The following is a 25,989-nucleotide window of genomic DNA, read 5'->3' as shown; positions in this document are numbered from 1 at the left end:
TTTTTTTTTTTTTTTTTTTTTTACTTTTCACCATTACATGTTTCCCTGCCTGATAGCTGATAGGAGAGAGTTTTGTGAAAGTGGTTTTATTTCTTTCTTCCATCTCCTCTCTCTCTTCTCTTCCACCTCTTCTCCCCACCCCTGCTCTTTCTGTCCCTCTCCTCTTTTCTCTCCCCCAACTCACTCTTGTCGGGTAAGGTAACAGAAGCAGAGTCTTAAACGATACTCCTGAGTCTCCTGGGTCTCTGAATCAAAGAGAAAAGACTGCTTTCCTTATGCTTCAACCTCCTGGTCAATTACACCTCCTTCAATCTGCCACACAGGTGCATACACATAAGACACGTATACATACAAAGATACATGCCCCAACTCTTGCCTGACCCTCTTCCTTTTAGGCAGAGGGTCCTGTTTCCTTCACCTCATCCTCCATTATTGTTCACCTCTTGATGAAATTTTCCCACATGCAACTTGGACCCTTTCTTCCCCCACTGGTCTTCAGGGGAGAAAGATATGCAACTATGGAAATATTCTCTTCCTGCTCTGTGGCAGTCCCTGACCACCTTAACAGGTCAGTGGCAAGCAACAAGACTTTATCCAAATTCTATGAGAAGTGATATGCCCCTCAAGGAACTGTAGTGAATGGTTGTTACAGGAAGCACTGGAACGGATGGATTCTCAGCAGCTCACCAAGATGCCCTCAACCACAAGCCACGCATGTGGAGTAAAACAAACACAGCAGAGAAACACAATGCTACAGTTCTTATTGGAAAGTGAACAAGAGCCTATAGACAAAGACAAACTGGTAAAAGCTCTAGCAAAGCTGGCCAAGGTCAGTGGAGAACCAAGAACATCAGGGGAAATGTGAGATACTATTTTGACAGCGTAATAGCAGGGAAGAAATTGTCTTTTGCAGCAACTCCCAAGGCTGAAATTGTAAACAACTGCAATACCACCAGAAGATGTTGGTTTTGACAATCACTTGTGATAATCTATGTGCCCAAGACACAGTACACAAGATATTTTTTCCTATATTTTACTATGAAAATTTTCAAGGATACATAAAAACTGAAAGAAGTTTACAGTGAAAACTCATATACCCATGACCTAGAATCTACTATTAATATCTTCCTGGGTTAACACATACCTACTCATCAATCCACCTGACTTTTTGATACACTTCACAGTGTATCGTGTCACCTCAGACAGAGCTTCAGCATGCACATCACTAACTAGAGTTCAGTATTTGCTTATGGTACATGCAGAAGATATTTCTGACATAAAAAATAAAACACAGGGATTACGGAAAGGGAAGGATGAATGAGTGAGGCACAGAGGATTTTTAGGGCAGTGAAAATACTCTTTATGATGCTATAATAGAGGACCCATGTTCTTACACATTTGTCCAAACCCACAGAAAGTACAATACCAAGAGCGAACCCTACTGTAAATGATGGGCTCTAGGTGACAATGATGTGTCATCCATTGTGACAAATGTACCAGTCTGCTGGGGGACACTGATAATGAGGAGGCCTGTGTACATATGCAGGCAGAAGTTTTATGGAATCTCTATACTTCACACTCAATTTTGCTGTGAATATAAAAATGCCCTAAAAAAAAGTATATTCTTTCTTTCTGTTTATAAATAAAGTCTATTTTTAATTAAATAGATGACTGAAAATTAAATAAAACGTATGATCTATCTCTAACAGAGGATCAGCATATGGGCTGAACTCAGCTTGCAGACATGTGTTGGTTTTGCCTGCCCAGAATCTACTCTCATTCCTCCTGTTAAAGAATCACAAGCTACTTTTGAATAAATGGTCCACATCCTCTCATAATCCATGTGGTTTGGGAAGAATTAATCGCTTCTTTTAGCTCTATCACAGAGCCCATGAGCCCCACTTGGCCAAACAATGCAGTGCTGGTTGCCTACAGAAATCCAGTTCAAATGGTGAGTTGCTCTGAGATGGGCACATGGGTCCCATTGGTCCATTGAGAGCCTTCCCCACGACTCTCCTTGAAATTTTCTTTCAGCTCAGATTACTTATCCAATAGGATAAATCCAGAGATGCTGGTGTGCTAGTGTCCATCTTTTTTATGATGCTATAAGAAGCTGCTTAAGAATGTAGCTAATCCAAAGCAAAGTAGAGCCCCAAGGTAGAAAGGGACAGGTAATTTATGCTTCTGGATCCAGACAGGCCTAAAGTCCAGCAAACTTCTGTATTTTTCAGTTATGAATTAATACATTCCTTTAAAAAAACTAAATAGTTTGGTGCACTTGGGTGGCTCAGTCGGTTAAGCGTCTGACTTTGGCTAAGGTCATGATCTCACAGTTTCTGAGTTGATGTCCCACATTGGGCTCTCTGCTGTCAAAAAAGAGTGTGCTTTGGATCCTCTGTCCCCTTCTCTTTCTGCCCCTCCACTGCTTGTCTTCTTCCTCTCTCTCTCTCTCTCTCTCTCTCTCTCTCCCTCTCTTCTCTTAAGAAATAAATAAATAAGCTTTAAAAAATAAAAAATAAATAGTTTGGGCTTTTTTTTTCTATTCATTTCAATAAAAAGAATCCTGGCTAATAGTTATTATGGGATTCATATCCAAGTCTGGGTTCAAGGCCTCAACTATTAAGTTATGCTACAGTTAGGTCTTGCACTGAAAATTCAAAAAGGAGGGAAACTTAACCTGCCCACAAGGTGATGTGAATGCAGGAAGTACCGGTAACAAGTATAAAATAAAAGATGGGCCTCAGTGTCAGGGAGGTGCCAGGGGACTTGGAGAAGCTTGGAGGACAAGGTGATCCTTAAGATGAGCCTTGTAGGGTACCTGGGTGGCTCATTCAGTTGAGTGTCCAACTTCAGCTCAGGTCACAATCTCACACAATACGAGTTTGAGCTTGGGCTCTGTGCTGACAGCTTAGAGCCTGGAGCCTGCTTCAGATTCTGTATCTCCTTCTCTCTCTGCCCCTCCCCCACTTGTTCTCTGTCTCTCTTTGTCTCTTTCTCTATCAAAAATAAATTAACATTAAAATAAAAATTTAAAAAAAGAGGAGCCTTGTAAAGTGACGAGAAAACAGAGGACAAGTTAAACTCTTATGGGACACAGGGGACAGAGCAGGTCACCAGAGTGGTCCTAGGGAGCTCCAAACCCTTTTCACCAACCTTCCCATCCAGAACAATCTCAATCATAATCAATGTGTGTGTCCCTCTCCCTACCAATCTATTTATCTGTACTCTCTGTGCCTCTCTCCGCATCTCTGTTTCTCTTTTTTTCTTCTCCTGTCTGTCTCTCTGGGTCTCTCTCTGTCTCCCTCTCTCTCTCCCTCCATGCAGTCACTCCCCTAACTTCTGGGATGCAGTCCACCCCATCATCAATATCACCCTAGTCTAAGCCACCATCATTTCTCACAGGTCCAACTTGACAGTCTCATAACTTGTCTTCCGACCTCCATTCTTGCCTCCCTTCCATCAACTGTCCACCTCCCTGACAAAGCAAATATTTTAAAATGAAATCTAATCATGGTACTCCTCTGCTTAAAACTCACGGCTAAAGACCAAATTCCCCAACAAAGCCTACAAGGCCTTCCCATTCTCTAACCATGTCCAGCTCCATGCACTCACCCCACTCAATGCACCCTAGCCTCCTTGGTCTTCCAGTTCTTCAAAGAGTCCTTCTCTGAGATGCTCCTCTCACCCCGAGCCACATATCCCTTTACCTAATTAACCCTTACTCATCCTTTACTTCGTATCTCAGATTCAAATATCACTTCCCGAGAGAAGTCTTCACTGATTGCCAGACCACATCAGATCTCACTGGTACAGGTACCCTCATTCGTTTGACTTTTTCTTTATAGGACTTATCCAAGTTTTAGAAGTGTGTGTGTGTGTGTGTGTGTGTGTTTGTGTTTTCAATGGATTGATTCATGCCTAGGTCTTGTACTTAAGATCCAAGAAATCAGACACCATGTCAACTTCTTAAAATAACTTCATACCCAGAACTCAGTACAAGTGCACACTTACTTGTTTGTTACAGTCCCCACCACTCCCGTTGCATTACCAACTCTAAGTTGTGTTAGTTACACAACTCTCTCTGTCTCTCAATAATATATAAACATTTTAAAAAATTTAATTTTTAAGATTTATTTCTGGACATCCACCTGGCACTAGGTATGTTTTTGGCACTGGGGATACAGCAGATAAGGCAAATGAAGTCCTTGCCCTAGAGTCACAGTGCCTGCATTACAGTGTGCATTACAGTGTGACAGTTTCCTGTTGTATATCTGTCCTTCCACTAAGTAGAAGTGGTTCCAGCACTGGCTCTGGAGCCAGACAGCCTTGGACCTAATCCCAGCCAGGCAGCCCTGAGCAACTTACTAAACTTCTCTATACCTTGGTTTCCTCACCTGTAAAATTTAGCTAATAGTGTTAGCGTGTGGATGTAATGAATTAAGACACAGCTGTCTCATCATAAACCCCCAGCAAATGTATCTTTTATTTCCTACCTCTGTACCTTACGCAGGACTGGCTTCATGGGTGTTGTGACCTGTACAGCCACACAGGGCCCCATACTTAAAAGGGCTCTCAGCCTGGTTTAATGCTCTGCTGCCCCCAAGTTCTTAATTTTTGAACAAGGGGCCATGTATTTTTATTTTTGCATTAGGCCCTGCAATGACGCAGCCAGTTCTGATCATCACACATTAAAGCTCAGTAAATGTAAAGCCTGAGATAGGACCTTAAAGTTCTTCTAGTCTAACCCACCTGCTCAGCATCCCTGGAACAAGACATATCTGGTTTCCTTTATCTCATTTTACAGATGGGGAAATAGAGACTCAGAAAAAATAAGGCCCATCAAGATTTCCCCATGTAGCCCTGTTCCTATGCCCAGCCAAGTTTCTAGTTTTGTAAAGAGTTTCCAACTAGATCCCGAGAATCCAAACCACACAAATTATTTTTAGAGTGGCTAATCAGACATGATAATTACATGCTAAAACTGAGATTGAGCCCCACAACCCTCACAGTATCCAATGTTCTGACACTCTGGCTGGCAAAGACAAGCAAACATAAACTCATCTCCCCATGCCCTGGCTGTCCTAGGTCAGTGACTGCTAGGGCCCTTCTTTCTCTCAATGTTTAATGAGAATCTGCAACTTGCAGGCACTATGTAGAGACTGGTGATGCAACTGTGAATAAAAAAGACAAAAGGCCCTGACTCTCTAAGAGGGGAAATAGATAAGGAAGAAACTAATTAAATAAACTGTATATGGTATGACCATGGTGCTAAGGACTACAGAGAAAAAATAAGCAGGGGAGGGGCAGAGGAAGTGAGCATTTGGGAGGGTAGGAGTGGAGATTTCAATTTTAAATAGGACTGATTGAGAAAGACTTAAAGAAGGTGATGAAGCAGGTTAATACAGCTTTCTGGAGAAAGGGCACTGCAGTTATACGGAACAGACAGTGCAAAGCCCTGAGGCATTATCCTTGATTCACAATGTTGAGAGATCCCTGAATAGACTGGGACACTTAGTCACACCATATACACTCCCTCTCCCAGCTCCAGCTTCTCATCAGTTGTGTTGCCTGTAGACAAATCTAATCTAGAGTTTTGAACGATTATGTATTGAACTTCTGCAATGGTACTGCTTTGTTTATCAACACTGGTGTTTTTGTTTTGTTTTTGTTTAGGGTAGTCACATTTAAATGATAGAGTTCACAACAAAATTTCAATATCGAACTTGGCTTGAGGTATCAGACCTGTGCTCACTGGGCCCACATGACTCTTTGTAATACTCTGTCCCTTAAGGGGAGCACAAACCCCCTTATTCATCACAGACCCAGCCAGACCCAGCAGATCCCTCCCTTACACAGAATGCCTGGCCTTGAATGCATTGTAGTTTACCACCACCTCCACCCTCAACACCTGCCTTGGAAAGCCCCTAACAACCATGGGTACTGGACACATGCCCCTTGCTGGTCATGAGAAGCAGGGGTCTCCTCCATCTTGAGAGACCTGAAAGAGGCTGGGGAGAGCCCCATCAGTTCCTTCTCCCCAGGAATGGATGTGGGTGGAAAGGGGTTAGGAAGCAGAGAGAGAGGTCTTAGACTTCTATGAATTCATCACATGCTCTTGCACTGATCCCCCTGGAAATGCTTCTCCTCCTATTTCTGCAGAATTTAACTCTCAAGCATGCTGTCTTGAGCCCTGATTTCTCTCCCTACCTAAATCTGTTGTGGCCTCTAGAAGAGCTACCCTGGGCACTCTCCACCCTCCTACACTAAGGAGAAATGGGGGTGTCTATTAGCCACAAATTTCCAAGACTTCCCAGTTCCCACCTGCTTAACTCTCCTATACTTCACACAACTTTCAAACACTAGACCACCCCCATATGATGCCCACGTGGGTTTGTGTGTGTCTGGGTTGTCATGTGCATGTGATCTTTATGCATGTTGATTAGGGTGCTCTTTTGTTTTCACGTGTCTCACTGAGGGATGAGAGGGTCTCCACGTGCCTGTGAGAATGTGTGTGTGCTCCTGCATGACTGTGTATTGTGTGTCTTTGTGTAAGCGTGGGTGAGTGTGTGTGTGAGTGAACGCAACATCTTACTCTTGACAGAAGGTCTCTGTGGCAAGCTTCTCTTAGCCAGCCTGCATCCTCTTCATAGGTACTCCAGCACAGGGACAGTGCACCTCTGGCCTTCCCCAGAATCAACACAGGCACCTAGACACACGCACACTCCTCAGNAGAATCCCTACGTGGAGATGGACTCAGAGCACTGACAAGGGGGAAGAAAAGTGACTGGGAGGAGAATCGAGCAAGGCAAACTGAGGACACGCTGGAGGAGTACGGAGCCGGAGCCGCTGCTGAAGAAGCGGGTCCCACCCACACCACGCCCCTCCCACAGGGGGTGGAGAAGGGGTAGCTTGTTCCCACCCTGGTCTTCCTCTAGGGTTCCCAGGTCTCGCTCTTCTCCTCAAATTGGAGCTGTGAAAAGCAGCTGGGACCCCCTCCTCCCATGCATCCCCCTCGCCCCATCATCTGTGTCCAGGCAGCTGCTGATTGGCTGCGGGGAGCAGTGTCCCAGCTCCCGGTCTCAGAGGCGGGAGCCGAGCGGGTCCGAGGTGGGAGGCGCACGAACTGGCTCTGGGAGCCCCTCCCGAGTCCCTGTGCCCAGCACCCTGTGCCCTACGCGACGGCCGTGCCAGGACTCCAGGCGGGCAGGTGCAGAGGAAGCTAAGGGGACCACGACCAAAGGTAGAAGCAAGTCCTGCGGAAAGAGAGGCGCTGCTGCTCCAGCTGCTGCCTCTGCAGCCGCCGCCACCGAACCGGCGTCCAGAGCAGGGCTGGCAGGCCGGGTGCGGAGACGAGGGGAGCTAGGGGCGAGCTCATGGAGCACACGCACGCCCACCTCGTAGCCAACAGCTCGTTGTCCTGGTCCCCCGGCTCTGCCTGCGGCTTGGGCTTCGTGCCTGTGGTCTACTACAGCCTCTTGCTGTGCCTCGGTTTACCAGGTGAGGAGCATGGGGGAGAGGGAGGAAGCTGGGAGTCCCAAGTGTGGAGCGACCCTGCCTAGAACCCCCAGGCCTAGACATCCTCCTGTGACCCCTGGCACCCCCTCTGAAAAAGTTTAAGCCTTAAGGGCAATTAGGGCAACTGCGGACATTTCCAGACTGGGGGGAAAGGAAGTTGCTGTGGCCTGGCGGGGACTCGGGTGTGTGGGGGTGTGTGTGTGGTGTGGTGTGGTGTGTGTGTAGCGTACGTGGCAGGTGATGGGAATGGTGTATGTGTTGGTGTGAGTGTGCGTGTGGATTCGAGTATTTGCATGCGCATCTGAAGGGATCCGCATCCTTGAGGGTGTCCAGTGGGGGCTGTGTGTGTGTGTGACTTGACCGCACTTCCTGACAGACAGCTTTGTAGGGTCTTCACTTCTCCCATGAACCCCCATGTCCACTCCAGCCCGAGAAAACCTCTGCCCCTCTCCCGGACCGCTGATTTGAGGTGAAACCAGAGATTCTGATGCCCAGCACTCTCTCTGGGGCTGCTGGGATGGAGCAAGGGATGAGCCCTTGTGACCCTCTAAGCGAGGAAAGGGTCTCCAGGGAGGCTGGGAAGAGTCAGGGTAGGTCTGGGACTATGCCCTGGCCAGGGTAAGGGTCCAGAGATACCCACAGGCTTCAGAGGCTGCCACTTCAGGGGATCACAGTCTCCTTGAGGACATGCCTTGCCCCCTGGCTTTGCCTCCCTGTCCATCCATCCTGGGCAGCTGATGACTGCTGCAGATGTCTGCCTGGTCCCACATCTTAGTGTCCTCTCTAAAGTGTGGCTGAGACTTGTGCTGAATTCCTGAAGAGAGCTGAGCTGCTTGGGGCTGGGGGGCCGGGGGGCGGTGCTTGCTGTTTGTGAGAGAGGGGGATGGGGTTCCTGGGGCTCCAGCTTGAGATAACCCCTTCGTCCAGACAGTCCCTGAGACAATCTATATGGCAGAAAGATTCCTAAAGATCACTACAAGCAGACGAGAGAGACAAAAGGAAACAGAAAGAAAAAAAATGCAACGTACAGCCTAGAATCACAGCATCATCTACCCTGTCATTCCGCATCCTGGGAACTTGGGAGCTGGGTTTCTGAGAGCCTTTCTGAGATTTCCGTTTCAAAACATTCAACTTGGTGGTCAGGGCCCCTGATAAGGTTGTTTATATAAATCCCCCCTCCCAAATTTTGGGAGGAAAGAGAAAGCATAAGTTTACAATCACCAAGCCTCTCCCCCAGCGAGTGATGAGGTTTTTATTACTAACTAATCATTCTGGCTGCCCTGGGAGAGACGCTCAACCTCTGATTCGCCCTGCTGGGGCAGCAGCACGTGTCCTATAATTACCTTGAGCAGGAATTGATTTCAGTCCAGTCCCCACCTCCCAGTCAGCCCTCCTGAGCCTCCCCCAGAGCTTTTAGGGAGTGAGTTTTCGAGGTTGGTTATTGATAACACTTGCTGAACAAACCAGAGAAGTGATAGCCACCCCGTTTTCCCTTCGGCTCTCACATCAGAATTGTCTGAACCCTCCACCTTCACCCCTCCATCTCCTGTGCTGACTAAAGAAGCCACTCTCTCAGGCTTTCCTTCTGAAAACCCTTTAAGGGACAGAGACATAAAGGTGGGGAGGCTCCAAGGGCCCAGAGCAAGGACATGAGGATGAGCAAAACAGGGGAAAGGTGAGACCTTCAAACACCTCAGGGTAGAAAACAAGTTACCTCACATCTTCACAACATAACCCCTATCTATGCCAGATAGGGTCTTCCTGACCCATAACACTGGCACCTATTGTGTGCCAGGCAGTGCCAGGCACAGGCTCATCAAGGCTGAGCCCAGGGCTAGGAGACAAAGAGAGAGGGATTGGATGAGAACTTGGAGGGCACTGACAGGTTCTTATGCTCCACTAAAAGTTGCAACTACCTACTGTGTGTCAAGTGCTAAAGAGGTGCCTGAGGGACTCAAAGAGCTCACAAGTGGAGCTTGTGGTAGATGAAGAAAGACCAAGCATTCTGGAAAAGGATGACTGAAGAGGGCAGGCTTGCAGGAAGACGATGGCTTGATAAGTGTTTTCTTAACTGCTTGCAAGGTGGTTCAAAAGTGAAACCCTTAAGTCATTCTCTTAGAAACATAAGGGCAGGCAATTATGTCCTACTAAGAATGCATACTGTAGAATGAAGCAGAACTGGTTGTTAATGTGTGGACCTTCTGTGTCTCTGTGCCTCAGTTTTCACATCTGTAAACAGGCATTAGGATAGCAGCTACCTCCTGGAATAATGGCAAGAAGTAAAGACGTTGATGAAGATGATGGTGCAGGTTAAGTGCTCAGCTCAGTACCTGCCACACCACAAACTGACTGATTGCTGCTGTGACACTGCAGTTGTGGTCATCATGAAGCTGATCTGATTGTAAGGAGGGGAGCTGCTTGGCATGGGATCCATAGAAGGGACTGGGAGTGCATAAGAAAAGCACTTAGCTCAGCGCCTTATCCCTCCTGCTGAGCTCACTACAGTATTCCCCTCCCCACCCCCAGCCACTGGCAATTAGCAAACCCTCATTACCCTGCTACTGACCAGGATGCACAGCTATGCTGGGTGTGAAGTAACAGACCACAGAGCTTGGTAATACTGTTGAAAACTGAGATCTTAATTGAATCATTTTTCCTGGCAGTGGACTCACCCCCATTTCCAAATTCTCACAGTGGTGATTGGAAACATGTAAAAACTGAGGGGTGGATAGGGAGTGGCTGTTTGGCAACAGGGGAGCTAGAAACTAGGAGAAGGCACAGATGTTTCTTACCACCTTCAGTCTCTAGAATGAAAGGAAGAGCTTGGGAAAAGCCATGTGGCCCAATCCCCTGCCTCTAGAAATCACCTCAATCTAACTTAACCGCTTTAGAGTGGGACCAGGGAGTCCTAGTGTGAAGTATGGACAGAGCTCTGCCATTTAAGAATTCTTTCTGTACCACAACTTTCCCCACTTATAAAATGGGGGTAACAGCAGTACCTACTACCCACACAGATAACGTATATTAAGTAAGATCATCTATATAACAATGGCTTAGCACAGTGCCTGGACTGAGGAAAGCACTTATTAGTGCCTTTTATGAATGGGATCTTTTGCTATGCTAAATGAATGCTTAGGTAACTGGACTTAACCCTCACCACATCTCTATGACCTGCACATGTCCCTGAACCCATTTTACAGATGAGCAAACTAAGGTTCAGAGAAATGGAGCATCCTGTCCACAGCGACACAGTCAACCAGTGTGTAAACACCTGCTCTTTCCATTGTACCACAGTGCCTTCATTATTGCCAGGAAGTTCTTTTAACTAATCCCAGTCCTTCATGCTGTGTGCTCAGTGGAGAACATTGGTGTCCCAGCTGTTCCTAAAACTACATCTCTTTTCTTTTCCTTTTACGTAAGCAAGATGTTTCTAGCTTTTCCAAATGCATACAATAAGCCAGCGAAGATAACAAGGTATAGTTGGGGGCCCTGATGGGGCCAAGTGGGACAAGATGGTCCAAAGCAGAAGGCAGTACAGGAAGAAGAGATGAGCCTGATGCCTGAGGGAAGAGAGCGGCAGAGAGGACGGGTGAGCCTGGCTGATAAGGCAGGAGCAGCACGAAATTAAACTGCGATATGAAAGATATTTTTTAAATTTTACCTTCTAAAAGGCACCAGGGATGTTACGGGAGACAAGGTAAGGAAGACGATAGCCTGACACCACACACAGTCAAGCAGATAGGCACATTTCTGGAACTGCCATGTGAGGACTGGAATACCTGCCTGTGAGAGTCGGTGCAGAATGGAGATGATGAGTCTGTCACCTGGCAGATAGACAGTGCTTTGACACATGGTAGTTATAGGTGTTGCTAACAAGAGGTGGGAAAATGGGAGACCAGCAAGCTGGACTGAGCCCTCAGATCGTTCTCTTTCGAGAACCTATAAATGCCTTTCAAGAAAATGTAGTAAACAGGTTAAGAGTACAAGGTCTGGAGATAGACCTCTGGGGTTTGAGTCCTAGCTTTGCTATTTATAAGCTGTGTAACCTTAGACAAGTGACTTTTAGTACTCTGTGCCTCAGGCCTCAGTTCCCCCATTTGTAAAATGGGATGATGATAATAACGGCACATATCTCATAGAGCTGCTGTGAAAATTCAGTGGGTTATAGATTTAACACAATGTCTGCCACACAGTAAACATTCCATAAGTCATTTTTCCATCATTTAAAAATTAGGAAAATTAAGGGAAAATTCTCAACTTGTTTATGATACCAGCTTTACCCTAATACCAAAGCCAGACAAAGACATTATAAGAAAACTACCAACCAATATTCCCCATGAACACAGACACAAAAAATCCTCAACAAATTATTCCAAATCTAACTCAGGAATATATAAGAATAATAAACCAAGATAAAGTTGGGTTTATCCCAAGAATGTAAGGGCAGCTCAACATTTGAAAATCATTCAGTGTGATCCACTGTATTAAAAAACCTAAAAAAGGAAATCCATGTGATCTTCTCAGTAGATATAAAAAAGTATTCGACAAAATTCAACATCCACTTATGATAAACATTCATTAAACTAGAGAACTTCTTTAACCTGATAAAGGACATCAATAAGTAACCTATAGGTAGTATCACATTTGATAAAATATGGAATGTTTCCTCTCTAAGATCTAGAACAAGGCAAGGATATCTATTCTTGCTACTCTAATTCAACATCATACTGCAAGTTCTAGCCAGGAAAGAAAAAGAAATAAAAGGTATACTGGACAGTGGCACCTGGGCAGTCCAGTCAGTTGAACGTCTGGTTCTTGATTTCAGCTCAGGTCATGATCTCACAGTTCCTGAGTTCAAGCCTCAAGTTGGACTCTACACTGACAGTGCAGAGCCTTCTTGGGATTCTCTCTCTCTTTCTGCCCCTCACTCATTTGCACACTCTCTCAAAATAAATAAACAAACTTAAAAAATTGTTTAAGGGGTGCCTGGCTGAGTCGGTTGGGTGTCCGACTTCAGCTCAGCTATGATCTCATAGCTGGTGGGTTTCAGCCCTGCATCAGGCTCTGTACTGACAGCTCAGAGTCTGGAGCCTGCTTCAGATTCTGTATCTCCCTCCCTCTCTGACTCTCCCCTGCTCACACTGTATCTCTCTCTCTCAGAAATAAATAAAACAGTAAAATTTTTTAAATTGTTTAAAAAAGGTATACTAGAAGGAAGAAATTAAACTATTTCTATTCACAAATGATCTAATTTTCTTCAAAGAAAATCACAAAGACTCTGCACAATAAAAGCTCCTAAGAACTAATAAGGAGTTTACCATGTTTGTAGGACACACTGTTAATATGCAAAAACCTATTGTATTTCTATATATTAGCAATGAATAATTTGAAACTAAAAATTGGAATTAAAAAAAATAGACTTTCAAATTTCCTTAAAAACCCAGAGGAACTAACATTAGGCTCATATTCCCAGAAGATTGGCTGTGGATGAGGAATGGACTACTTTCCTTTGTAGCTGTTTTTTGGTGTGTGTGTGTGTGTGTGTGTGTGTGTGTGTGTGTGTGTGTGTGTGTGTGTACACATGTGCATGCACATATGTGCATTAAACAGGCAATGACATTCACATTATTCAAAAACCTAGTAATATAAAAAGGCACACATTGCAAAATCTCCCTCCCATCCATTTCCCCTGCTCATCAATTCCTAAATCCATCCCATCATCACTACTACACAGGTAACTAGTTCACCAGTATGTAGGTTTCTTATTTGTTCTTTCAGAGTATTTTAGTTTATATACGAGCAAGTATGAATACAGAATGTCAACTCTTCCTTTTTTTTTTTACTGTCCTCAAAATGAGCACATTATACACTCTGTCCTCCCTCTTGCTCTTTTTTCACTGATATATTAATCATTCATCATGGTATATTAAAGCTTTTTCATTTTTTTATGAAGCTGCATAGTATCCCATTGTGTATCTGTACCATAATTTAATGGCTGCCCCTTTCAAAAGCATATGAGTACCCTAATGTGAAAGTCCCTACACGCAGTACCTTACTGTTCTCTGTAACCTGTATGGCCCCTCTTTGTGCACATTTGACCTTAGGATCCCTGTTATAACAGTGGAGGAAAGAACACTGCATGAGGAGTCCTGGATTCCGGGCTTGGCTCTGGCAATAACTCACTGTGTGGGCCTGTCAGAGGCCTAAGAGACCTGGGCTTTGCTTGTATAGCTCAGTTGGAGACATGGCCCATAAATGGGACACAAGCGTTGATCGATGAAGTAGCTATGCTGGAGGCTGACCGGACTGCCTTGCTGGGGTCCAGAACAGTAGCTTTGTTGTTCTTGCCCCTGCATGATTTCTGTAATCATCCCATGTGTAATTTCTGCTTTTGAGGTTGCATATAAAATGCATTGCATTGGAACTGAATGGACATGGATTTGGATCCTGTATCTTACCCATGTTTGTTGTGTGATCTCAGATATAAGACTCCACCTCTGAGCCCCAGTTTTCATTTATAAGAAGATAATTAGCCAAGTTCAGCACTTAAGGAAGGGGTCTCTTATGTCAGACTTCATGGGTTTGAATCCTAGCTTCCCTACTTACTAGTCTGTGATCTTGAGCCAATTTCTCACCCTCTCTGAGTCTCGGCCTCATCAATGAGATGGCACCATACTAATACCTATCTCATAGGGTTGTTGTGAGGATTAAATGAAAATGTAAAAATGCTTAGCACCATTCTTAGCACATGTTTGCCCTTGTTATGGAGTAAGAGTTCAGTAAGTGTTATTAACCTTCTGTGCCCTGCATTGTTGTTGTGTTAATCCAAAATAAAATACACAAAGGCTTCTCACAATCCCTCAAACATTGTAGGAGCTCAATGAGTACCCGGCATTGTTTTTACTGTCTAACATGTCAACAGGCCTGCTAAATCTCCTGAAGCCATACATTGCTTTACACATAGGTCTTTCCTGTAAATGTACAATTCTACTCAAAGTGCACCCACCAGGAATGAAACTCCTTGCCCTGGCAAACTAAGAAAGAATTATCCAATGGATTAAGCAATCAATTCCATTATAAGCCTATGGAATTTGTATTTCTCAGAGAGTTGCGTGTGGTTCAGTGAAACCTCCAGAAATACTTTGAGTCCAGAACATGAAACCTTCTTCAGCTAAAGTTGATAAAGGGACTGACAAGCCCCCAGAAGACTGCCTTGCACACTGTAGCCAAGATCACAAAGAGAAGCGAGGCAGGGAAGTGAACACAGATCCTGCCATTGAACCTCCATGTGATGTGAACTTTGTGGGCAATGCTGATAGGAGATGCCAACCCTGCAGAGGGTGCCATGAAATGCTGGTGCAGGGAAGGGCAGGTGTCTTAAATTCAAATACCTACTAGGGGCAGTCAGCATAAATAAAGTGGCCCAGTTTTAAGAAATACTTCACTTACTCAAAGAATCATGCTTCCCTGCTGTTTTTCTGAAAACATGTGGCTCTTTTGGTCTAATTCTCCCTCAGTGATAGAAAGAGATGTACCAAAATGACTGCACTCTCCTCTTAACAACTGCTTGCATGTTTGTCGCACTTACTATGTACTAGGTATTCTTCAAAGCATTTTACAGACACTAGCTCATATAATTCCCTTAATGATCTTTTGAGGTATGCATACTTATCATGTCCATTTTTCAGATGAGAATGATGAGATGCCCATGGTCACATAGCTAGAAATAAACAGAGTGATACTCATTACTGCTGTGCAGCTTTATTATAAGAAAATGGCAACACATATACACAATGACAGCTGACAAGTGACACTTGGGCTAGATCACGAGGGATGGGGTAACAGACAATAGAGAGGAGTGGGGACTGGAGGAGGTTAGAAAGTACAACCACCACTCAGCTCTCCAGCCAATGCAGTGTTGCCAAATTCTCCCAAAAATCTACAAATCCAGATTTTTATATGGAATATTCCAATGTTTCAATGTTGACAACTAACTCAAACATTTTTAAAAAAATATTATTCAAGTCAGCACTGCATAAGCCAAACCAAACATATCTTCAGACTTGATACAGCCCACCAGGCTGACATTCACAAACTCCAGAGTGGATGAAGCTTTAAGAGGCACCAAGAAATGCCAACGGGGTCACAGTGTGTGGAGAATAAAAACAAGAAGCTAGGGGGAGGAGTAAGGAATAAAAGAGAGGAAGACCCAAAGATATACATGAGTAAAAAAAAATGCCAACTCAGGAAACCAGGGGTTTGGCATGACTAGAAGAAAGAGCTCCAAACAGTACCACAAGTTTCATGTTAACAATGTCCTGGAACACAAATCCACCTTTTTTTTGGTTTTGTTTTGTTTTTTTGTAAGTGGGAAGAGCCCTTAGGACCTGACAGCATGGTGGATTAGGATATGGGCTCATGGTCCCCCAGTGACCTGGATTCAAGTTCCATCCTGTGACTTCCTAGTGGTGAGGCTCTGGCAAGTTGCTTAAACCTCTCTGAGCATCAATGCTGCTCTCTGCAGAATGGGTAGAACAGTGCCTTTTTCACAGGGTGTATGAACAGACAAAATGAAGCAATACATGGCTAGCAGGGGCCCCAGTGTCTGCCACTCTGTGGCCACTCTTTTTTAATGAATGCACTATCATTTTATAACATGAGGAAACTGAAACCTTAGCCAATGTTGCAGAGCTAGGAATGGCAGAGTCTAAACCAGAACTTACTTTCCCAACTCTAACTTAGTTCTCTTTTTATAAAAATTACACTGCTGGTGATCTCTTGAGGAAGCAAAGTGATAGGAGTAAGGGAGAAACAGGCTGTGGAACTTTAGAACTCAGAGTAATCATCTAGATTTGGGGCCATTTTGTTGTTGTTGTTACTGTTGTTTGATGTAGGATTATTTTAGGTGGCACAAGGTTGCATCATTATTTAATCCCTTTTCATTTTTCTCAACCCTTCTGATTCTATGAAAGGGAAAGTCTCATCTTGGTGCTAGTGTGTCTTTAACACCTCTTCACATGTGCTAAACCTTTTTAACAGACACAGAGCAGGCCTAGAGCTCAGCTTTGGCAAGCAGCAGTATCTAGCTAAAATTTAATGTCACCATTATATTGTCATTATATTTATGTTTAAGGCCATCTTCTGTTTGCAACAGAGAGGTGGGTTTGGGATCCAGGGTTGCTAAATATCCATGCTGTCCAATATAGTAACCAGCAAACTCATGTGGCTATTGAGCACTTGACATTTGACTAACACAACTGAGGAACTGATTTTTTCATTCAATTTCATTTCGATTCATTTACAATTAAGCCCTGATACTTGATTCAGTTATTGGAAAATAACTGTATACTGGAACAACTTGGGTATGTGAATCTACTCTTTTCAACTGTGTATTTTTTGACATCTAAAGAGAGATCAGGATTTCCACTGAAAAATTTAGCATCCTTAGAGAAATGTGCTCAGAATGTGAAATACATGACCAACTTGGAAATTTAGTATGAAAAAAAATTAAATATCTCATTAATAATTTATATTGATTACATTTTTGGATGAACACAGTTAAATAAAATACATTGTTAAAATTAATTTCACCTGTTTCTTATTTTGTTAATGTGGCTGCTAGAAAAACTGAGATTACATATGTGGCTCACATTACATTTATATTGGACAGCGGTATAAAGTATAAATTCAGGGAGCAAAAAGACAAATCACTTTAAAACAAAATGTTAGTAACAGCACAGAGAACACAAGAATATGGCAAAAATCATAACACTGGTGGGCCAATCACTAAAATCTGGGGAGCTCTGATCTAGTACAATGCTCTTAATATGAAAACCGAAACCCTAGAGAGGACAAGAAATTTCCCTGAGGTTACACAGCTCATCAGGTATGATCATGACCCCAAATCTTCTAGATTCTGAATCCAGTATGCTTTGGCCATTGCAACAGGGACAGACCTGTCATCTGTACCCCACCAAGAGAAACGTAAGGAAAGGACGGTCAGGGCATGGGAAGGATGTGGCTACTTTGGATCCCACTGGAGGGGACTTCTAAGTACGGATAACCCAGGATCTTTGCTTTTCTATCAAGTGGAAGGTGAATGACTTGGGCTCCTCTTGAGTAAAAGTTATGATCAGATGAACTACAGTGAGATTGGGACTTTCAACCCAAATATATGTTTTTCATTTCACCCCATGGCAAGGAAGGATGAGACAAGAAACCAGAAAGCACAATTAGGCAAATCTGCATTTAGTGATTCACTTATCCCTCCCTCCCTCCATTCATGTGCCTGGCACTGACAAGTACCAGGAACTATAGCAGGCTCATGGCAAGTCTAAAAAGAACCACTCAATGTCTGTGTGTTCATGTGGGGAAAACGAGCATAACCAGAAACCTGAATAAATGTACATAGTCCCATGTGAGAAGAACATGAAGGAGAGGCACAGGGTGATAAAAGAGCTTTTTGTGGGGGGACTTGCCCTAGTGGGGAAGACCTAGAACCTTAAGACTGAGAAAGCAAAGAATGGAAAGAAGAGGTGAGGGGGACAGGCTTCATGATGACTCTTAGGCAAGAGGGGACCGGAGCAGCATAAAGCAACAGAAAGAGGGCAAGTCTGGAGTGCCAAAGGTGGCCTGAGGACAGGAAGAGAAGAGGGCATGAGATGTAAGCAGAGGAAACAGGAAGCCAGAGCTTTAAGAAGCCACACAAAGTGACCCTGAATTGGGAGAACACATTCTACAGTACTGACTCCTTTCGACTTCTGGTATCCACCAGTGATTTCCTTTCTTTCCCCCTCTCATACACCAGAATATTTGGCAGCTGAGACCTGGGGCAATTGCTTTTCCACCACAGACATTTCTTATAATTTTCAGCTAACTGCCGTGAAAACTATCCACCACATCACTTCACAGGAGGGACTAGCCACAGACCCAAACAGAGAGACATGTACACACACACACACACACACACACACACACACAGAAATGCGCGCATGCGCGCGCGCGCACGCACACACACACACACGTGCACAAACAGACATACACAAGCACATATACAGATACCACATAGACACACAGATGCACAGACAGGCAAACACACAGACATACACACAGAGACGTACACCCCCAGGTCTACACACAGAGAGATATGCATGTGCGTGCGCACACACACACACACATACCCCTCCCACAGTCAAAGGTATAGAATGGTCTGGTGATTTTGTCCTTGCTATAGCCTTTTGCTTTTAGCATTCTGACCCTCACCACCATGGTTCAGCTCCATAGAGCTGCTGCCAAGAACCATCATCTGCCTCTTGAACGAAAAGCAGTGGCTTCCCTGTAAGGTATCAGAATGAAGCAGTGACTGAAGAGAGAACTCCAGAGGGGCTCGTGCTATGAAGAGGGAAAGGATAGGCATTCCTTAAAGGAATCACAGGCCCACACTCTTGCCCCTCACAGTGTCTGTCTCCCATATCATGTCCGCCCTCCACACCCAGGACCCTTCTAGAACACCACCTGTCCTGGCTGAAAGGCATCAGGAAAGTAACACTGGCTTAGGAATTGGGCATACCTGGGGGTTTGAATCCCAGCACTGCAACTTTGTTAGCTGTGAGGTCTTAGGCAGGTAATTTACCCTTCCTGGAGCCTCAGTTTCCTCATGTGAGAATGGGGGTGATAACAACTTTATTTACTTAGCATATATATGTGGCATTCCTTTCATTCTACCAGGGAGACAAATGGTAAACAAGTAAACAAATGCACACACAACACTCTTTGACATTTTGATACATGCTATTAGGAAAACAACGTGGTAAAGAAATAGGGAACTATATTAGATAGGGTGGTCAGGAAGGGGCTCTCCCAAAAGCTGATGTCCAGACTAAGATTGGAATGATGAGAAGGAGACAGCCACAGGAAGTGCAGGGGAAGGGCATACCAGCAGAGGGACCCCACAGGGTAGAGGCTCAGAGGTGGGAAGGAGATAGAGTCAAGGCAGACTTACATGTCTGGAATTCAGTGAGCAAGAGGGAGAGTAACAGGAGATGAAGAGAAAAGGTGGGCACTGGCTGGATTGTGGGGGCCTTTTGGTCCATAGTTGAGGGATCTGGATTTGCAAGAAGAGACGGGAGCTTTTTAAGTGGGGGACATGACCTAATGTGAGTTTTTCAAAGGTCTCTCTGGCTGCTGTGGAAAAAAAACCAAAAAACAAAAAACAGACGGAAGGTGGTTTAGGAGGGAAGCTGCAAGAAGAGGAAGCTGTTGCAGTGTGAACAATCTGTGGTTTCCAGGAGGAGAGAGTGAGCAATACCTGTAGAGTGCCCAACATAGTGCCTGGTGCACAGCAGGAGTATGGGTCAAGGGTCATGTTCACAGCCTCTCCAATCCTACTCCCACCCCATCCTCCATCACCTCGGTGTCCAAGTGAAACAGCATCAGACACGTGTAGTGAATAAACTAACAATGTCCTCAGATATCAAGGACATCTGTGCCTGGCTCTCCGGGCACCGTGGCAAAGCGCCCACAGAATAACAGAGAGCTATCATCTTGGTTGTGGCAGTGGGCAAGTCCTGCTAATGATCCAGCTGTCAGTTGTGAGAGTCCTGACCAGAGAGAAAGCAAGTGTCTGGACAAGAATAAAAGGGTCACCTTCAGCACGGTCATTTGACAAATGAACAGGATTGAGTTCTGGCTGGCATGGTAGAGACATTGTTACCATGACTGCATTCAGTTCTAATGACCCAAGGTATGATAGGAAGAAGGAAGTAATGCCCCCAAGATTGAGGTGAAGACTCCAAGGACATCCTGAAAATGGGCAGAGAATGCTCATGGAAGAGGAAAGAAAATGGTAGTTTGCTTCTTGAATCTTCTCAGTGTTAGACCTTCTCGCCAAATGGCTCTGAGAAAAAAGAGGACTTTTTTTTTCTTTAATCACTATCAGTACTGAATAATTTCCTCAAAATTCTATTCAGATACATGCTGGTTAACACCCTTCTCAACCACCTTCATATAACCTCCTGAAGAGGCCAGGACTTGGGGGGTCATAGTCAGGCAACAGCCAACAACCAACCAGAAACTCAGACACCCTGGAATGTGAAAGAAGCCTATGGAAGGTTTTCTTAAAAAGCAGTACCTTGCCTATTAACACTCAAAGGCAATCTCATAAAAATTCAGATTTCTCATGAGTCTTGGAAAATTTCAAAGGCTGGAAAAACTTAGCTTCCCCTGTCACTAAGTGCCTAGAACCAACCAGCCATAGCCTCCTTTAGATGGCGCTTGTGCTATCCAGTTCATCAGAGTCCCCACCTTCTCTATGGTGCCCCTAGCACAAAAGTTTTATATATACGTATAAATACATACACCTGGCCTGTTTCTCTCACTTCTTTTCCCTACCTTGATCCTACAGGATTTTAAATTTACCGTCTTACTGCCTTCCTTGAATTTAATACACACATACACATATCCCATATCCATTTATACCATCACACTTTTAGCCTCATCTACTCTTTCCAGCCATACTAAAAGCTTTCCTGCAAGAAGGGAAGTTGGTGAAAACCTGGGTTAGAGATCCACTGGACTTTCCATCTATGTGCAGTTAATCTTCCTGAATGCCTATCTCCATATCTGTAAAATGAGGATAAATAACAAGGATGCACCCCTTGTTGAGGGGAATACACATGACAACGTACCTGGCACATGGTAGGTTTTAAATAGAGGTTTTTTTTTTTTTTCTTAAGCAAGGATTTCCTATCAGATCCCCACCTGGACTCCTTAGGCTGTGTTAAAGATCTGGCTCCATTTCATGAGGCTGGATTTCATTTCATTTCATACTTTGTGCCAGGAGTTCTAGGGGATAAAGATGAACAAAAGACAAACATAAACATGACATGGCTCCTGCCCTTAAAGAACTCACACTCTAGATGGGTAGAAAGGCAAGTCAATAATCATAACATGATATGACAAGTTCTATAACAGGGGTGGGGGTGAAGCATTTAAATTCCTGTGGGACCTCAAACTTATCTTTGCCTGGGGGCATCAAAAATCTGAGTTAGGTTTTGAATCCCTGACAGTAGACAGGGGATCTGAGTCATCTCCATGATGCCAGTACCCTCTGGGGGTCCTTGGCACATGGTAGGGGGCTTAGCAAATACTGAATGCATAGGTGGATAAGTGGGTAGGTAGGTGGGTGGGTAGGTGGGTGGATGGGTGGGTGGGTGNTTGGATGAACAGGTGACTGCCTTCTTTATCCCATTAATGTCATGTCCATACTGACCTTGAAGAGACTGAAGAAAACATCTTGATCACATCATCATCATTACCACCACCACCACCATTTATCAAGCACTTAATCCAAGCCAAGCACTGAATCGAACACATTATTCCACATGGCCTCATTAAACCCCACAGTAATGCCTGTGAGGTGTTACTTCTCTCATCCCCATTTGGCAGATGGGGGAACTGAGGCGCTGAGAAGTAAATTAACCTGCCCAAGGCAATTAAGCTCCTGAGAAGCAGAGCTGAGACAGAGCAGACTTGTGTATCACTGCTTGTACTCCATGCCTGCCACTGGGCCTGCTGCAAACATTGGTATTCAGAGCATCAGAAAAGACAAATGCTGTGTCTACAGATCTCTGTCTTGGTTCACCCTCCTAGCCTGGTCTTTGCAGCCATTTTAAGGGACTATGTCCTCCTTCCTGATTGAAGACTCTCCCAGTGTCCCCAGTGCCCTCTCCCCAAGCAGATGGTTTAATTACTTGAAATTATTTTTGAGCAAGGACAGGCAGGTGAATTCCCTCTCCACCTCACACCTAACCTACAAAATGGAAATTGAGTTGCTTTTTTTTTTTTAAGTAGCATACTGTGAGGAAACAATTTCCATGAAAACTCTGCTCTTCCAAATCCTTCCAAGGTTTCTGTTATCAGCCATAAATGGGCTTAGTTAGTTTCAGTCAAATCCTCAAATTTTCAAATCCAGTTCATGTGGTGAATGTTTACTGACCACCTATTATGTGCCAGGCTCTATTCCTCATGCTTAAAAACAGTCATCAATAATAGCCACTAATGTTAATATAGTCCTGGCCAATATGCAAAGTGAATTAAAATTTACAAAGGGCTTTCTCATCCATTATGAAACTGAAGCTCAGAAGAGTTAAATAGCTTTCTCAAGTTACTACTGGTAGGCCAGGTTGAAAAGCAAAGTTACATCCTATACAAAGCTGTCAAAGGTAGGAATGATCCCCAAAATGGAGCCTCCCCAATGAATCCTGCCAGGACTTCCCATTATTCCTTCATTCATCACAAATTATGTGCTAGCTATTAGTGACACAAAAACAAATAAATCTGGGTTCCTGCTCTCAAAGACTCAATCTAGCTGGAGAGATGAAGAAGCAACCCACAATAGCATGAAAATTGGTAAGAGATGTACAAGAGGGAAGCCCATGTACCACAGGACAAAGAAGGAATCAACCCCAGTCTTGGGTTGGGGGGCAGTGCTGAGAATGCATCAGGAGTCACAGGGCAGATTTTTTTTTTTACCCCTACTATCTGGAACTCACCTTCTTCCTATCTGGTACCCAATATGCCATGTGAATTCTGACCACAAATCTATTTCTTCATCACACACATGTATGGGGCATCTCCTTCACATAAGAACCTTTGATAAGAACTGGGAATGAGAGAGATGAATGGATTCTGCCCATACTTTTAAGATGTGTACTGTCCAGTGAGCAAAAACAAGTAAGTTGAAAATTATAAGGTTGTACTATATGAAATTATCACCACTTGGCCATTTTTTACCTTTTAAAATGTACATGTTCATTTTTTTATCTTTTAAAATTTACAAAATATACACCTTATAGTGTTATAATTTGCTGTTCAGAAAAAAAGCCCCAAACCATTGATCCGATATCATATTCATGCATCTACCACCACATCCCCCATGTAGCAGTAGCCATGGCTGAAGCTTGGAGAACACAATTACTCAAGACTCAATGGTAGAAATTAAACTAACAGCTATTTACCATAATTGTAACTAACATGAATGGAATGCCTACTACCTATTAGGCACTGTTTCAAGCAATTCCCATGAACTAACTAATTTATCCTTCTAACTCATGAGGTAGGTGCTATTATTACCCCATTCTACAGATGGGGTACAAGAAACTGAGGCACATGGTAAGTTGTGATGTGGCTCAAAGTCATACAGTTAGTGCTATGACAAAGCCAGACTTCTGACCCAGACATCAGGAGTGAGAGCCTGTGCAGCCAACTGTTCAGCTGAAGCACTAATTGTGCTTTTGGTCAGAATAGTTCTTCGGTTCCAGGATCATCCAAGTGGGACTTTCATTAAAGCCATGATCTTTTCCACTGAAATGGAGATGGGTTGAGGCACTTATCTCTGGGGTATAGAACTGTAAAGGCTATCTGTGTTGGAGGTAAAATCAGGTAGGAATCAGGTGGAAAATCTTCCCTGAGAGGATATGGGCAAGATAGTGGGGGTGGCATCTAACTCCCCCATCAGGCCAACTGGGTTTAAGCTTTATTTTTCACACTAGTAAAAAACAGAGCCAACAGAACAATCTTGCGAGAGACTCTGAAAGACTTTGGACTCAAGCAGGCCTGGCTGGCGATCCAGGAGACAAAGCGCAACCCAAGGTTGAAATGTAAGCCATTCTCTTCACCTCTGCTAGGAGTATAACCTCTGAGAGTGTTGGCACTTAGAGGCTTGTGAATGGAATCTTCTTCCCATTCCATTGTGTAATCAAGTATTGCTATTACTTTTGGGCTTTGGTTCTCTTGAGGATTCTCTTGCTGGTTCTAATAACATTTCAGCTAATTCTCCTGAGTTCTCTAAGCATACCATTATATGATCAGTAAATGATGATGATGATGCCTTCTTAAATAGATACATAGTTATCCTCCTTATTTTAGCTTCCTACCTTATCATTTTGGCTACACTGTAGATTTGGATTCTTTGTTAGCAGCTTTAATATTTAATATCAGTTAAACTAGTTTTACCAATAATATTTTATCAGAATGAGGAGAATGGATTGGGTTTTGGATCAAATGCAGACAGACTGCTTTGGGAACAGAACTAAGTTCCTGTAGTAACTCAGGTGTAATATGACATCTAGGCTCGATGCTTCACTAAACATTTATCAAGTATGTAACATGTACCATGTATCAGGTACTGTACTAGTGACTGAGAATGTGGCCCAAAATGAGACAGACACACCTGCCTTCCCAGAGCTCCCAGCATCAGGATGACCAAGGAAAGAGAAAAGACAAGGCATTTCTAAAAGGTATCTGGACCAAGAATTAGCTGATGTGGTTTTATAGATGGGCAACAAAAAAATTACTGCCAGTCTCAAAACCTGGCAGTATAAATGATAATAACCAAGAAATTGACTGAATTTTTATTAGCTTCTGAAATATTTTACATTCTATTCATCTGAAAAAAGGAGATGAGAGCAATGCCATTAGAATTTTTCATTTGTGAATGCTTTTGAAAACATGGATTCAAGAGAAATTACCAGATATTTTAATTCTCTGCTATCTCACCCCTGATACCAATCAGGCTACCTGTGAAACAATTTGTGATAATTAACATTTGTCTAACGCTTTTCCAGTTTGCGAAGCTGCTTTCCATGCTTTGTGTCCTTTGGTCCCCAAAATAACCTTGGGAGTCCGCAGAGCAGTTTCAGTGAGGTTATCACACTGGATTCTTGAATTCTTATCCCCTATTTCCCTCTGGTCCACAGGTCAGCCAAGCCGGTCATTTTACAGTGCTGCAAACAAAGCATGCTTTCACACTTCCTTGATTTTGCACTTGTGGTTCCCTTATGCCAAGAAAGCAGCCCATCCCTTTCCTTTCTTGTTCAAAGAGTGCCCTATTCATTCTGGGAAATCCTGTGCAGGCAGGGAAAAGCCTTTTTTCCCTAGGGCAGTGAGGAAAGCCCAGCATCTTGGAGTAGAAAGCACCCAGTAATGGTGCCATGTCAGGGTAGACCAAAAGACCAGTAGGGCACAAATTGTCCTCCAGCTGATTTAAGTGTCACTGGAAGCAATGGTCTCCAGGCCTTCGGCCTTCTTAAAGAGTGTAGGAGTTAACACTTTGCAATTAGACAGACCTGAGTTCCAATCCTGGCTGTGTGACTCACTAGCTATGTAACCTTGGGCAAGTCTCTAAACCTAATCCTAAATTCCCCCTCTCTATAGAAAGGATCTAATAACACCCACCTTTTTAATTTTTTTATGTCTTTATTTTATTTTGAGAGACAGAGAGCGAGCGGGGGAGGAGCAGAGAGGGAGACACAGAATTTGAAGCAAGCTCCAGGCTCTGAGCTGTCAACACAGAGCCCGACGTGGGGCTCGAACCTACGGACTGTGAGATCATGACCTGAGCTAAGTCGGACACAACCGACTGAGCCACCCAGGCGCCCCAATACCCACCTTTAAAATGAGGGGAGTGTCAGTAAC

The 25,989-nt window shown here is 44.0% G+C and overlaps 1 protein-coding gene and 1 long non-coding RNA gene across 3 annotated transcripts in view; one reads left to right on the top strand and one right to left on the bottom strand.

Moving 5' to 3' along the window:
- LOC144239205 (uncharacterized) overlaps positions 1-25,989 on the bottom strand; it is a 131,255-nt gene that overhangs the window by 10,004 nt on the left and 95,262 nt on the right. The window contains exons 2-3 of one of the 2 annotated variants that reach the window (XR_013337340.1): positions 21,274-21,357; positions 15,191-15,235 (exon numbers count right to left, since the gene is read on the bottom strand). This is a non-coding gene — a long non-coding RNA (uncharacterized LOC144239205). Of the gene's footprint in view, positions 1-15,190; positions 15,236-21,273; positions 21,358-25,989 lie in introns of those variants that run through there. The other variant, XR_013337341.1, reaches the window with a different exon arrangement.
- The window catches only part of GPR139 (G protein-coupled receptor 139), a 37,035-nt gene continuing 18,419 nt past the window's right edge, over positions 7,374-25,989 (top strand). The window contains exon 1 of the mRNA XM_077773204.1: positions 7,374-7,497. Within this exon, the coding sequence (XP_077629330.1) occupies positions 7,374-7,497 (124 nt within the window). The remainder of the gene's footprint in view (positions 7,498-25,989) is intronic.

This window comes from Crocuta crocuta, unplaced genomic scaffold (genome assembly GCF_008692635.1).
Source record: "Crocuta crocuta isolate KB4526 unplaced genomic scaffold, BGI_CrCroc_1.0 scaffold16, whole genome shotgun sequence".
Lineage (NCBI taxonomy): Eukaryota > Metazoa > Chordata > Mammalia > Carnivora > Hyaenidae > Crocuta > Crocuta crocuta.
Note: the sequence above shows the minus strand (reverse complement) of the source record. Positions and strands in the feature narration are given on the sequence as shown.